This window comes from Aulostomus chinensis, chromosome 20 (genome assembly GCF_037954235.1).
Source record: "Aulostomus chinensis isolate RoL2024-O1b breed Wild chromosome 20, RoL_Achi_v1.0, whole genome shotgun sequence".
NCBI classification, from domain to species: Eukaryota; Metazoa; Chordata; class Actinopteri; order Syngnathiformes; family Aulostomidae; genus Aulostomus; species Aulostomus chinensis.
The window spans coordinates 4,091,327-4,104,634 of record NC_141339.1 but is presented as its reverse complement, the minus strand read 5'-3'; the positions used below and the strand labels follow the sequence as shown (position 1 = coordinate 4,104,634).

General features: G+C 43.1%; 3 protein-coding genes across 3 annotated transcripts in view; 1 reads left to right on the top strand and 2 right to left on the bottom strand.

Moving 5' to 3' along the window:
* The window catches only part of LOC147242299 (uncharacterized), a 32,079-nt gene extending 31,389 nt beyond the window's left edge, over positions 1 to 690 (top strand). The window contains exons 36-37 of the mRNA XM_086190495.1: positions 44 to 109; positions 621 to 690. Coding sequence (XP_086046621.1) covers positions 44 to 109; positions 621 to 690 — 136 coding nt within the window. The remainder of the gene's footprint in view (positions 1 to 43; positions 110 to 620) is intronic.
* Positions 691 to 2,309: 1,619 nt separating this feature from the next.
* On the bottom strand, positions 2,310 to 4,327 carry LOC147242298 (uncharacterized). Its single transcript, XM_086188702.1, has one exon. The coding sequence runs from the start codon at positions 3,918 to 3,920 to the stop codon at positions 2,433 to 2,435; it is 1,488 nt and encodes a 495-aa protein (XP_086044828.1). The 5' UTR covers positions 3,921 to 4,327; the 3' UTR covers positions 2,310 to 2,432.
* A 4,767-nt stretch (positions 4,328 to 9,094) lies between these two features.
* Positions 9,095 to 11,689, bottom strand: LOC147242297 (uncharacterized). The gene is made up of 2 exons (XM_086190494.1): positions 11,494 to 11,689; positions 9,095 to 10,158 (listed from the first exon to the last, which is right to left on the bottom strand). The coding sequence occupies exons 1-2, from the start codon at positions 11,687 to 11,689 to the stop codon at positions 9,212 to 9,214; spliced, it is 1,143 nt and encodes a 380-aa protein (XP_086046620.1). The 3' UTR covers positions 9,095 to 9,211.
* Between the last annotated feature and the right edge of the window lie 1,619 nt (positions 11,690 to 13,308).

Below are 13,308 nucleotides of genomic sequence, written 5' to 3'. Positions count from 1 at the left end.
ATAGTCATATAGGATTTCAGTTCCTGGATCTTGTTTTTTCTAGGTTCCACACATATTACTCCAACAACGATGGAGACAACAACAGCTGGACCGACTGCAAGTGTTCCAAGTAAGTGCTTTAAAATAGTTAGTTTTTCAAATTAAGTGAGGTCAAGTTAAGTAATTCAAAAACAACAGTATCTCACCAGCAAATATTTAAGCAGATTAAAGTTTTGTTTCATTTTGGTATTGTTTTCACTCCAGTAATGACAGAAATCGGATCCATTTGTGGTACTTTTCTATCGTGATAAAACATAACATGTTTGATGATGTCAGAAATAATCCCCTGCCAGCTGAAACAGATTCTTCATCTTTGATATTACTGCACATCATGGAGGCTGGAAGTGGGGTGCTGGGGGGCTAATAACTAGATTTCTATCACCAGCAATGACATGATTATAAACTGGTCTTTGCAGACTCCTCACCCAATACTACAACACATGTGAGCACTACAACACCCATAATGCCATCATCATCTGCAGTTACCAGTAAGTTCCTTAAACAAAACAAGACATTGTTGTCAGTATGTTGCTCATTTATTTTCATGAAGGATTTCAGTTCCTGGATCTTGTTTTTTCTAGGTTCCACACATATTACTCCAACAACGATGGAGACAACAACAGCTGGACCGACTGCAAGTGTTCCAAGTAAGTGCTTTAAAATAGTTAGTATTTGAAATCCTTATCTTGGCAGCTGTATTTTTCGTTCATCCAAGGACAAAATGTCTTGCTTGCAAATATTTAAGCAAATTAAAGTTTTGCTTCATTTTGGAATTGTTTTCACTCCAGTAATGACAGAAATCTGATCCATTTGTGGTACTTTTCTATTGTGATAAAACAAAGATATAACATGGATGATGATGTCAGAAATAATCCCCTGCCAGCTGAAACAGATTCTTCATCTTTGATATTACTGCACATCATGGAGACTGGAATTGGGGTGCTGGGAGGCTTTAGCCCCACCAGGTGGTGAGAGGTCAAAAATGCACTGCAAAAAAAAAAAGTTTTTAAAAAATGGATTGGGTCTGCTCTTAAGTTTGACTTTGACTGGCTGAATACTCGTGACCTGATCTACCCGCATCTATCATGCAAACAATAACTGCAAACTCATACATGATAAATTACTTGACTTACAGCTCACCCCTCTACAGTCCTCAAGCCCCTACTGTCTCCCCCTCCTGACTGTCACCCCCTCCCTCCTTACTGGCTCCCCCAGCCTCCTGTTACCCCCCATCACTGTTCATGTAAAAGCCAAGTCAATCAGCAAGACACCGCAGGGAATCGAACCCCATCCCAGTAAACCAGGAGTACCGTTACCAGTGTCTTTCGCTTTTTGATGGTACATGAAAGGAAAAGCCAAACCTGCATGACACCAGCTTGTGAGTGAGATTTCCTGGTATGGAACCATAACCCTAAATTTGGCTCAACAAAGGTGACGAAAGCTCTGTTCAGACTGGAGCGCTTTTATTCTTTCAAAGTTACAGAGAAATAATGTGCTCACTGTTGAATTTAATGGATGAATGTGGTCAATTCAGTGGTTCAGACTTGTTTTGTGTTATTCTCAAGTGAGTAATAGAGTACAAAATAAAGGTCCCATGCTAGTTCCAATGTGAATGTTATCCAGTCCTACTCGTGGTGCGTAGAGCTCAAATCTACGACCACTGCAGGTCAGAATACGCGCAGGTACCAAGGCGTTTATTGTATTCAGTTAATCTTCTACTTCTACAAGCTGTTGTCATGCAGGAAAGAAAACCTCATACCCTCCCTTGACTGTCCCCCCATGGCCCCCTAAACTGTCTCCCCATGAACCTTGACTGTCCCCCCATGGCCCCCTAAACTGTCTCCCCATGAACCTTGACGTTCCCCCATGCCCCCCTAAACTGTCTCCCCATGAACCTTGACTGTCCCCCCATGCCCCCCTGAAACTGTCTCCCCATGAACCTTGACTGTCCCCCCATGCCCCCCTGAAACTGTCTCCCCATGAACCTTGACTGTCCCCCCATGGCCCCCTTAAACTGTCTCCCCATGAACCTTGACTGTCCCCCCATGGCCCCCTTAAACTGTCTCCCCATGAACCTTGACTGTCCCCCCATGGCCCCCTTAAACTCTCTCCCCATGAACCTTGACTGTCCCCCCATGCCCCCCCTAAACTGTCTCCCCATGAACCTTGACTGTCTCCCCATGACCCCTTAAACTGTCTCCCCATGAACCTTGACTGTCCCCCATGTCGCCCTAAACAGTCTCCCCATGCCCCCCTTAACATTTTCCTTGTGACCCCTTAAGACTCTCCCTGTTACCCTTTACTTTTTCCAGGACCCCATACCGTCTCCCTCTGTTCCCTCCATGTCCCTCTTACTGTCTCCTCACACCAACTGTCTCCCTGACCTCCCTACCTTAATCCTCTTCCTCCTCCCGAACATTAGGATGACTGGGTTTAAACTCCAGTATTCTCAGGGCCTTCCTTCTGCTGTAGGCTTTAACGTAGAGCGCCTGTCGTTTTTCCCTCCGATAGGCCCAATAAATCTGTAACCTCCACTCCCTTTCCTCCTGAACCTGCCTCTCCCTCTCCTGTCTAATTTTCTCCTGTCTTTCCTGGACCTCCTCTCGTTCCTTTTGGAGCTGCTCCCTCCTTACCTCTTCCTCGATGTCTAACATTGCCTTCCTGATCCTCTCCTGTTGGAGTGAAGCTATCCTGGTTAACTCACGTCTGCGTTGAACCAACTCACCTCTGCGTTCAGCAAACTCCTCACTCCTGTTTCTCTCTGACAGCCTCCCCTCAACCTTCTCCTGAGGGGTTTTGACCATTGCCTCTGTGACTGACTCGTCCCTCCTGCTTTCAAGCTGCACTTTTCTTTCTTGTTCCTCCCGTTCCTGTTCAATCCTCTCTCTTTCCAGCCACTTATCCCTGATTCTCCTATACCTCTCCTTTTTTTTCTGCCTCCTTTCTGCCTCTTCTGCCTCCTTTCTTCCCTTCTCCTCCTGATCGCGTTCCAGCCTCTCTGCCTCAAGTCCCTTGTCCCTATTCTGTCTGTACCTCTCCTTGGTCCTCTGCCTCCTTTCTGCCTCCTCTGCCTCCTTTCTTCCCTTCTCCTCCTGATCCCGTTCCAGCCTCTCTGCCTCAAGTCCCTTGTCCCTATTCTGTCTGTACCTCTCCTTGGTCCTCTGCCTCCTTTCTGCCTCCTTTCTTCCCTTCTCTTCCTGTTCCCGTTCCAGCCTCTCTGCCTCAAGCCCCTTGTCCCTATACTGTCTGTACCTCTCCTTGGTCCTCTGCCTCCTTTCTGCCTCCTCTGCCTCCTTTCTTGTCTTCTCTTCCTGATCCCGTTCCAGCCTCTCTGCCTCAAACCACTTGTCCCTATTCTGTCTGTACCTCTCCTTGGTCCTCTGCCTCCTTTCTGCCTCCTCTGCCTCCTTTCTTCCCTTCTCTTCCTGTTCCCGTTCCAGCCTCTCTGCCTCAAGCCCCTTGTCCCTATTCTGTCTGTACCTCTCCTTGGTCCTCCGCCTCCTTTCTGCCTCCTCTGCCTCCTTTCTTCCCTTCTCCTCCTTTTCACGTTCCAGCCTCTCTGCCTCAAACCACTTGTCCCTATTCTGTCTGTACCTCTCCTTGGTCCTCTGCCTCCTTTCTGCCTCCTCTGCCTCCTTTCTTGTCTTCTCTTCCTGTTCCCGTTCCAGCCTCTCTGCCTCAAGCCCCTTGTCCCTATTCTGTCTGTACCTCTCCTTGGTCCTCTGCCTCCTTTCTGCCTCCTCTGCCTCCTTTCTTCCCTTCTCTTCCTGTTGTCTTCCCCGCGTCTGTGTCTCCAACCACTCATCCCTGTTCCTTCTGTACCTCTCCTTGGTCCTCTGCCTCTCTTCCTCGGTCTGAACCATCCACCACTCCTTCCCCATGGTTTCTCTGCTTACTTATTTCCTGGTAAAATCAAATAACTTAATTGGCATGAGATAATGTAGCTATGTGAGCAAAACAAGACATGAAAATGACATTGAATGATGAGAAATAATAGAAATCATGTGCAAATATCGAACGTATCCTCAACAATAAAATCCCAATCCCTGAACAACAATTTAATTCCCTCTCCTGTCTCCCATCACTTGTGTCCTGTCGAAAAATGATAAAAGAAACTAAACACAAATCAAATGTTTGTAGTTTTGCTTTTGCATGAAAAAAAATCCCTCCCAAATTTGAGTTTGACATTTGAAGTACACAAGTATTCTATCTGTCTGTTACAACAATCATCCTTATGCAGTTTCTGGTGTCTGAACAAAAAACAAACATCAGCACAGGCAAACACTTTCTCCTCACCCATACTTGAAACCTTCACAAGTTCGGATTCTGACACACAACTCCATCATTTTAAATACTTTTCAACACAAAGAACCACTGTAGGCTTGGGCCGATTTCTCATCAGTTCAGTTAAAGTTTATTGTCCTTCAAACTTTTTTACTTCGCCTTGAATACCTGGAGGAGCAGCACGAGCTTCAAGTGTCAGCCGGAGCAGCCTCCCTCCACCGCTACGTAAAGATCAACAGAGTCGAAATTCAGTGTGAAGCTTGATATTAAACGGATTTATGGTCCTGGCTGAACCTGTACAACATCTTCATGTTGGAAAAATGCATTTTTGATGAAAAAATGCAGGCACAACGTTTTTCTTCATCAGCCAGCAAAAAGCATTTTTCAAAATAAGATGTCAAATAAAGATGCAAATTGTAAGGGAATTAGCCTAGCATATTGACATATTTCAATAGCAGTCACTAAGTGCAAACTAACAGACATTTGTGTAAAATCCTTCTAAATTAGCCACGTTTGCTAATTTAGAACTGTGCTCGTGGGGCAGGCAGCCCATCGTAGCGTAGCCTAGCATGGTGTTATGTAAGTTGGGTAAGAAGTTGGTAAATCTTACCGTTGTCGGGTTCACTGACGGTGCAACTGAAGCTCTCCAAATGAAATTCTCCAACTGAAACGCTGTCCAAACCCTTCTGAAACTCCTTCAAGCAAGAACCTGAAGGTTTCTGAAAATCCTTGAAGGAGCGTGAAGGTGTCAGCTGGTTGGAATGGCAGTTGATGCTCTGCTTCACTTCATATACACGTAGGCTCATCATTCGGTGATGTGAGGGGTCAGAACTTTATGCGGGGCTTTGATGGTCCTGGTTGCTAGGCGTCCTGTTGTTGCTGTTTTTTAAATCTCATCATGCTCTCTGGGCTGCCATTTACTTCAGTATTCACAATCTTCCACAAGTGAATCAATGAATGAACCTGAAGCAAAGTAAATGCTCAGGTGTATAGATATAGAGTATAAGTATTTTATACACATAGATAAGTTAATGAAGATAAAAATAAATAAATGGTGTGGTTTGGCTTTCTTCGCCAGGTTTCTCTGGGGAAGACATTTTAATATCACTATACACACTGACCTATTCATTAAGGAGGGGTTGCTGTTTTATCTCTTCAACACAAAGTATAAAATTCTCCTCCAGTTCATCGGAGTGGTGCTAATGTTAGCTTACTTTCACAGATAGTGGTGCTAATGTTAGCTTACTTTCACAGATAGTGGTGCTAATGTTAGCTTACTTTCACAGATAGTGGTGCTAATGTTAGCTCAATGTTAGCTTGTTGCTTCAGTTCAGTTCAGCAGCAATTAAATGCACAGGTGTGTAGATACAGAGTATAAATATTATATACACATAGATAAGTTAATGAAGATTAGAAAAAAATATAAATGTTCTCTGAGAAACAGGGCCTTTTGTCTCATGATGCCCCTTTTCTTTTGCCATGGGAACCAAAAAATAAAAAAGTAATCCGACCTTGTGTAAACTTTGGTGGATACATTGTAACTCCACTATACACACTGATCGATTCATCAAGGAGGGGTTGCTGTTTTATCTCTACAACACAAAGTATAAAATTCTCCTCGAACACATACTGTGGGAGTGGTGCTAATGTTAGCTTGCTTTCACAGATAGTGGTGCTAATGTTAGCTCAATGTTAGCTTGTTGCTTCAGGCTTTTATGTAGTTCATGTTGTAGTTGAAGTTTTGTTGTGTTTTGTTTTGTTTAATTTTTTTTTAAACACAGAAGTTCCACTTGTTGCCATTTGGAGCCAGACCAACCTTATCAGTCATCATTATGTTATTTTCTATTGATATTACCTCACTAAAAACCTGTAGTATTATTATAACAATCACATTTTGGCAAATGATTGTCCCTGCATTTTGAATTTGGAATACTTTATTTGTTTGATACAGATACAAATAAAAGTTAAGGGGATTATAGCCCCCCACTGCAAGTATATAAAATAATTGTTGCAAGATGATGTTGAATGATGCTAATGTTAGCTCGCTGTTACCTTTTGGAGTCGTGGTCATGTTAGCATGTTTCCACTGGTTTCTTTTTATTTATGGATGTACGTAGCTGAATGGTTGTTGCGTTTTGTCTGACTGACATGTTCTGTTTATGGTCTTTTGGAGCCAGACCAACTTATTAGCATTTTCTTATTTTGACCAATATTATCATTATTACTGTTATTTAGCTTCAACATTACCTTACTGCCTTTGCTGCAATAATGTCATTACATTAATAGTTTAGCAAATACTTGTCCCTTGAAAGAAAATTACAGTGATTGTGAACTACTGTCTCTCTCACACACACAGACAAACACACAAACACACACGTCCACACAGAAACTCCACACTGATCTGAAGAAAGCAGTTAGCCACAGCAGGGTCAAAGATCAAAACAGAGGATCCCTGACATGATTATAAATTGGTCTTTGCAGACTCCACATCCATTACTACAACACGTGTGAACACTACAACACCCATAATGCCATCATCAGCTGCAGTTACCAGTAAGTTCCTTACCTGTACCAATACATTCAAAGATGACTTTCCAATAGGCTTGAATACCACAGTAGACAGAGACATGTAATCCACGTCATGAACTTCTGTGTTTTCTTAGTCTCTCCAACTTCTGGGACAAAATCGACTGTCACAGGTACGTCATTATTCACTAACATTTTCTGCAGTGCAAAACTCGTGCAGTCATTTTAATGTTACATAGAGTTCTTGCTGCATTTTCTTCTTCTTCTCCAGAGACAACACCTGTTTCTTCAACACATGTGGACTCTACAACAGCCTTTACAACATCAAGAAGTAAGCTAAGCTACATGCTATGCTATGGTCTTGCTGTGTATTTTTTATTTTTAATGTAAGTTGAAATGTGTACGTTGAAAAAAATTAGAGTTTCACTAAAAGCAGTAACAGCAGTGGCTTTGGTGATTGCCTCTGCTGGAGCCTGACATGGCAGCCTCCTCCATCAGGGTGATGGGGAGTTGAAGCTCCAGTAACTGGATTTCTATCACCAGCAATGACATGATTATAAACTGGTCTTTGCAGACTCCTCACCCAATACTACAACACATGTGAGCACTACAACACCCATAATGCCATCATCATCTGCAGTTACCAGTACGTTCTTTAGAAACAAGATATTGTTGTCAGTATGTTGCTCATTTATTTTCATGAAGGATTTCAGTTCCTGGATCTTGTTTTTTCTAGGTTCCACACATATTACTCCAACAACGATGGAGACAACAACAGCTGGACCGACTGCAAGTGTTCCAAGTAAGTGCTTTAAAATAGTTAGTATTTGAAATCCTTATCTTGGCAGCTGTATTTTTCGTTCATCCAAGGACAAAATGTCTTGCCTGCAAATATTTAAGCAGATTAAAGTTTTGCTTCATTTTGGAATTGTTTTCACTCCAGTAATGACAGAAATCTGATCCATTTGTGGTACTTTTCTATTGTGATAAAACAAAGATATAACATGGATGATGATGTCAGAAATAATCCCCTGCCAGCTGAAACAGATTCTTCATCTTTGATATTACTGCACATCATGGAGGCTGGAATTGGGGTGCTGGGAGGCTTTAGCCCCACCAGGTGGCGAGAGGTCAAAAATGCACTGCAAAAAAAAAAGTTTTTAAAAAATGGATTGGGTCTGCTCTTAAGTTTGACTTTGACTGGCTGAATACTCGTGACCTGATCTACCCGCATCTATCATGCAAACAATAACTGCAAACTCATACATGATAAATTACTTGACTTACAGCTCACCCCTCTACAGTCCTCAAGCCCCTACTGTCTCCCCCTCCTGACTGTCACCCCCTCCCTCCTTACTGGCTCCCCCAGACTCCTGTTACCCCCCATCACTGTTCATGTAAAAGCCAAGTCAATCAGCAAGACACCGCAGGGAATCGAACCCCATCCCAGTAAACCAGGAGCACCGTTACCAGTGTCTTTCGCTTTTTGATGGTACATGAAAGGAAAAGCCAAACCTGCATGACACCAGCTTGTGAGTGAGATTTCCTGGTATGGAACCATAACCCTAAATTTGGCTCAACAAAGGTGACGAAAGCTCTGTTCAGACTGGAGCGCTTTTATTCTTTCAAAGTTACAGAGAAATAATGTGCTCACTGTTGAATTTAATGGATGAATGTGGTCAATTCAGTGGTTCAGACTTGTTTTGTGTTATTCTCAAGTGAGTAATAGAGTACAAAATAAAGGTCCCATGCTAGTTCCAATGTGAATGTTATCCAGTCCTACTCGTGGTGCGTAGAGCTCAAATCTACGACCACTGCAGGTCAGAATACGCGCAGGTACCAAGGCGTTTATTGTATTCAGTTAATCTTCTACTTCTACAAGCTGTTGTCATGCAGGAAAGAAAACCTCATACCCTCCCTTGACTGTCCCCCCATGCCCCCCTAAACTGTCTCCCCATGAACCTTGACTGTCCCCCCATGCCCCCCTAAACTGTCTCCCCATGAACCTTGACTGTCCCCCCATGGCCCCCTAAACTGTCTCCCCATGAACCTTGACTCTCCCCCCATGCCCCCCTTAAAATGTCTCCCCATGAACCTTGACTGTCCCCCCATGCCCCCCTTAAACTGTCATGAACCTTGACTGTCTCCCCATGACCCCTTAAACTGTTTCCCCATGAACCTTGACTGTCCCCCATGTCGCCCTAAACAGTCTCCCCATGCCCCCCTTAACATTTTCCTTGTGACCCCTTAAGTTCTCCCTGTTACCCTTTACTTTTTCCAGGACCCCATACCGTCTCCCTCTGTTCCCTCCATGTCCCTCTTACTGTCTCCTCACACCAACTGTCTCCCTGACCTCCCTACCTTAATCCTCTTCCTCCTCCCGAACATTAGGATGACTGGGTTTAAACTCCAGTATTCTCAGGGCCTTCCTTCTGCTGTAGGCTTTAACGTAGAGCGCCTGTCGTTTTTCCCTCCGATAGGCCCAATAAATCTGTAACCTCCACTCCCTTTCCTCCTGAACCTGCCTCTCCCTCTCCTGTCTAATTTTCTCCTGTCTTTTCTGGACCTCCTCTCGTTCCTTTTGGAGCTGCTCCCTCCTTACCTCTTCCTCGATGTCTAACATTGCCTTCCTGATCCTCTCCTGTTGGAGTGAAGCTATCCTGGTTAACTCACGTCTGCGTTGAACCAACTCACCTCTGCGTTCAGCAAACTCCTCACTCCTGTTTCTCTCTGACAGCCTCCCCTCAACCTTCTCCTGAGGGGTTTTGACCATTGCCTCTGTGACTGACTCGTCCCTCCTGCTTTCAAGCTGCACTTTTCTTTCTTGTTCCTCCCGTTCCTGTTCCATCCTCTCTCTTTCCAGCCACTTATCCCTGATTCTCCTATACCTCTCCTTTTTTTTCTGCCTCCTTTCTGCCTCTTCTGCCTCCTTTCTTCCCTTCTCCTCCTGATCCCGTTCCAGCCTCTCTGCCTCAAACCACTTGTCCCTATTCTGTCCGGACCTCTCCTTGGTCCTCTGCCTCCTTTCTGCCTCCTCTGCCTCTTTTCTTCCCTTCTCCTCCTGATCCCGTTCCAGCCTCTCTGCCTCAAGTCCCTTGTCCCTATTCTGTCTGTACCTGTCCTTGGTCCTCTGCCTCCTATCTGCCTCTTCTGCCTCCTTTCTTCCCTTCTCCTCCTGATCCCGTTCCAGCCTCTCTGCCTCAAGTCCCTTGTCCCTATTCTGTCTGTACCTCTCCTTGGTCCTCTGCCTCCTTTCTGCCTCCTCTGCCTCCTTTCTTGTCTTCTCTTCCTGTTCCCGTTCCAGCCTCTCTGCCTCAAACCACTTGTCCCTATTCTGTCTGTACCTCTCCTTGGTCCTCTGCCTCCTTTCTGCCTCTTCTGCCTCCTTTCTTCCCTTCTCCTCCTTTTCCCGTTCCAGCCTCTCTGCCTCAAGTCCCTTGTCCCTATTCTGTCTGTACCTCTCCTTGGTCCTCCGCCTCCTTTCTGCCTCCTCTGCCTCCTTTCTTCCCTTCTCTTCCTGTTGTCTTCCCCGCGTCTGTGTCTCCAACCACTCATCCCTGTTCCTTCTGTACCTCTCCTTGGTCCTCTGCCTCTCTTCCTCGGTCTGAACCATCCACCACTCCTTCCCCATGGTTTCTCTGCTTACTTATTTCCTGGTAAAATCAAATAACTTTATTGGCATGAGATAATGTAGCTATGTGAGCAAAACAAGACATGAAAATGACATTGAATGATGAGAAATAATAGAAATCATGTGCAAATATCGAACGTATCCTCAACAATAAAATCCCAATCCCTGAACAACAATTTAATTCCCTCTCCTGTCTCCCATCATTTGTGTCCCGTTCGAAAAATGATAAAAGAAACTAAACACAAATCAAATGTTTGTAGTTTTGCTTTTGCATGAAAAAAATCCCTCCCAAATTTGAGTTTTACATTTGAAGTACACAAGTATTCTATCTGTCTGTTACAACAATCATCCTTATGCAGTTTCTGGTGTCTGAACAAAAAACAAACATCAGCACAGGCAAACACTTTCTCCTCACCCATACTTGAAACCTTCACAAGTTCGGATTCTGACACACAACTCCATCATTTTAAATACTTTTCAACACAAAGAACCACTGTAGGCTTGGGCCGATTTCTCATCAATTCAGTTAAAGTTTATTGTCCTTCAAACTTTTTTACTTCGCCTTGAATACCTGGAGGAGCAGCACGAGCTTCAAGTGTCAGCCGGAGCAGCCTCCCTCCACCGCTACGTAAAGATCAACAGAGTCGAAAGTCAGTGTGAAGCTTGATATTAAACGGATTTATGGTCCTGGCTGAACCTGTACAACATCTTCATGTTGGAAAAATGCATTTTTGATGAAAAAATGCAGGCACAACGTTTTTCTTCATCAGCCAGCAAAAAGCATTTTTCAAAATAAGATGTCAAATAAAGATGCAAATTGTAAGGGAAATAGCCTAGCCTATTGACATATTTCAATAGCAGTCACTAAGTGCAAACTAACAGACATTTGTGTAAAATCCTTCTAAATTAGCCACGTTTGCTAATTTAGAACTGTGCTCGTGGGGCAGGCAGCCCATCGTAGCGTAGCCTAGCATGGTGTAATGTAAGTTGGGTAAGAAGTTGGTAAATCTTACCGTTGTCGGGTTCACTGACGGTGCAACTGAAGCTCTCCAAATGAAATTCTCCAACTGAAACGCTGTCCAAACCCTTCTGAAACTCCTTCAAGCAAGAACCTGAAGGTTTCTGAAAATCCTTGAAGGAGCGTGAAGGTGTCAGCTGGTTGGAATGGCAGTTGATGCTCTGCTTCACTTCATATACACGTAGGCTCATCATTCGGTGATGTGAGGGGTCAGAACTTTATGCGGGGCTTTGATGGTCCTGGTTGCTAGGCGTCCTGTTGTTGCTGTTTTTTAAATCTCATCATGCTCTCTGGGCTGCCATTTACTTCAATATTCACAATCTTCCACAAGTGAATCAATGAATGAACCTGAAGCAAATTAAATGCTCAGGTGTATAGATATAGAGTATAAGTATTTTATACACATAGATAAGTTAATGAAGATAAAAATAAATAAATGGTGTGGTTTGGCTTTCTTCACCAGGTTTCTCCGGGGAAGACATTTTAATATCACTATACACACTGACCTATTCATTAAGGAGGGGTTGCTGTTTTATCTCTTCAACACAAAGTATAAAATTCTCCTCCAATTCATCGGAGTGGTGCTAATGTTAGCTTACTTTCACAGATAGTGGTGCTAATGTTAGCTTACTTTCACAGATAGTGGTGCTAATGTTAGCTCAATGTTAGCTTGTTGCTTCAGTTCAGTTCAGCAGCAATTAAATGCACAGGTGTGTAGATACAGAGTATAAGTATTATATACACATAGATAAGTTAATGAAGATTAGAAAAAAATATAAATGTTCTCTGAGAAACAGGGCCTTATGTTTCATGATGCCCCTTTTCTTTTACCATGGGAACCAAAAAATAAAAAAGTAATCCGACCTTGTGTAAACTTTGGTGGATACATTGTAACTCCACTATACACACTGATCGATTCATCAAGGAGGGGTTGCTGTTTTATCTCTACAACACAAAGTATAAAACTCTCCTCGAACACATACTGTGGGAGTTGTGCTAATGTTAGCTTGCTTTCACAGATAGTGGTGCTAATGTTAGCTCAATGTTAGCTTGTTGCTTCAGGCTTTTATGTAGTTCATGTTGTAGTTGAAGTTTTGTTGTGTTTTGTTTTGTTTAATTTTTTTTTTATACACAGAAGTTCCACTTGTTGCCATTTGGAGCCAGACCAACCTTATCAGTCATCATTATGTTATTTTCTATTGATATTACCTCACTAAAATAGCTGTAGTATTATTATAACAATCAAATTTTGGCAAATGATTGTCCCTGCATTTTGAATTTGGAATACTTTATTTGTTTGATACAGATACAAATAAAAGTTAAGGGGATTATAGCCCCCCACTGCAAGTATATAAAATAATTGTTGCAAGATGATGTTGAATGATGCTAATGTTAGCTCGCTGTTACCTTTTGGAGTCGTGGTCATGTTAGCATGTTTCCACTGGTTTCTTTTTATTTATGGATGTACGTAGCTGAATGGTTGTTGCGTTTTGTCTGACTGACATGTTCTGTTTATGGTCTTTTGGAGCCAGACCAACTTATTAGCATTTTCTTATTTTGACCAATATTATCATTATTACTGTTATTTAGCTTCAACATTACCTTACTGCCTTTGCTGCAATAATGTCATTACATTAATAGTTTAGCAAATACTTGTCCCTTGAAAGAAAATTACAGTGATTGTGAACTACTGTCTCTCTCACACACACAGACAAACACACAAACACACACGTCCACACAGAAACTCCACACTGATCTGAAGAAAGCAGTTAGCCACAGCAGGGTCAAAGATCAAAACAGAGGATCCCTG

Excerpts from the sequence above, each read along its gene's own strand:
- LOC147242298 (XM_086188702.1), bottom strand. The coding sequence starts at position 3,920 with ATGGGGAAGGAGTGGTGGATGGTTCAGACCGAGGAAGAGAGGCAGAGG.
- LOC147242297 (XM_086190494.1), bottom strand. The coding sequence starts at position 11,689 with ATGAGCCTACGTGTATATGAAGTGAAGCAGAGCATCAACTGCCATTCC. Across the intron at positions 10,159-11,493 it reads CGTCAGTGAACCCGACAACG|AGAGGCTGGAACGGGAACAG; the intron begins GTAAGATTTACC and ends GGTTTGAGGCAG.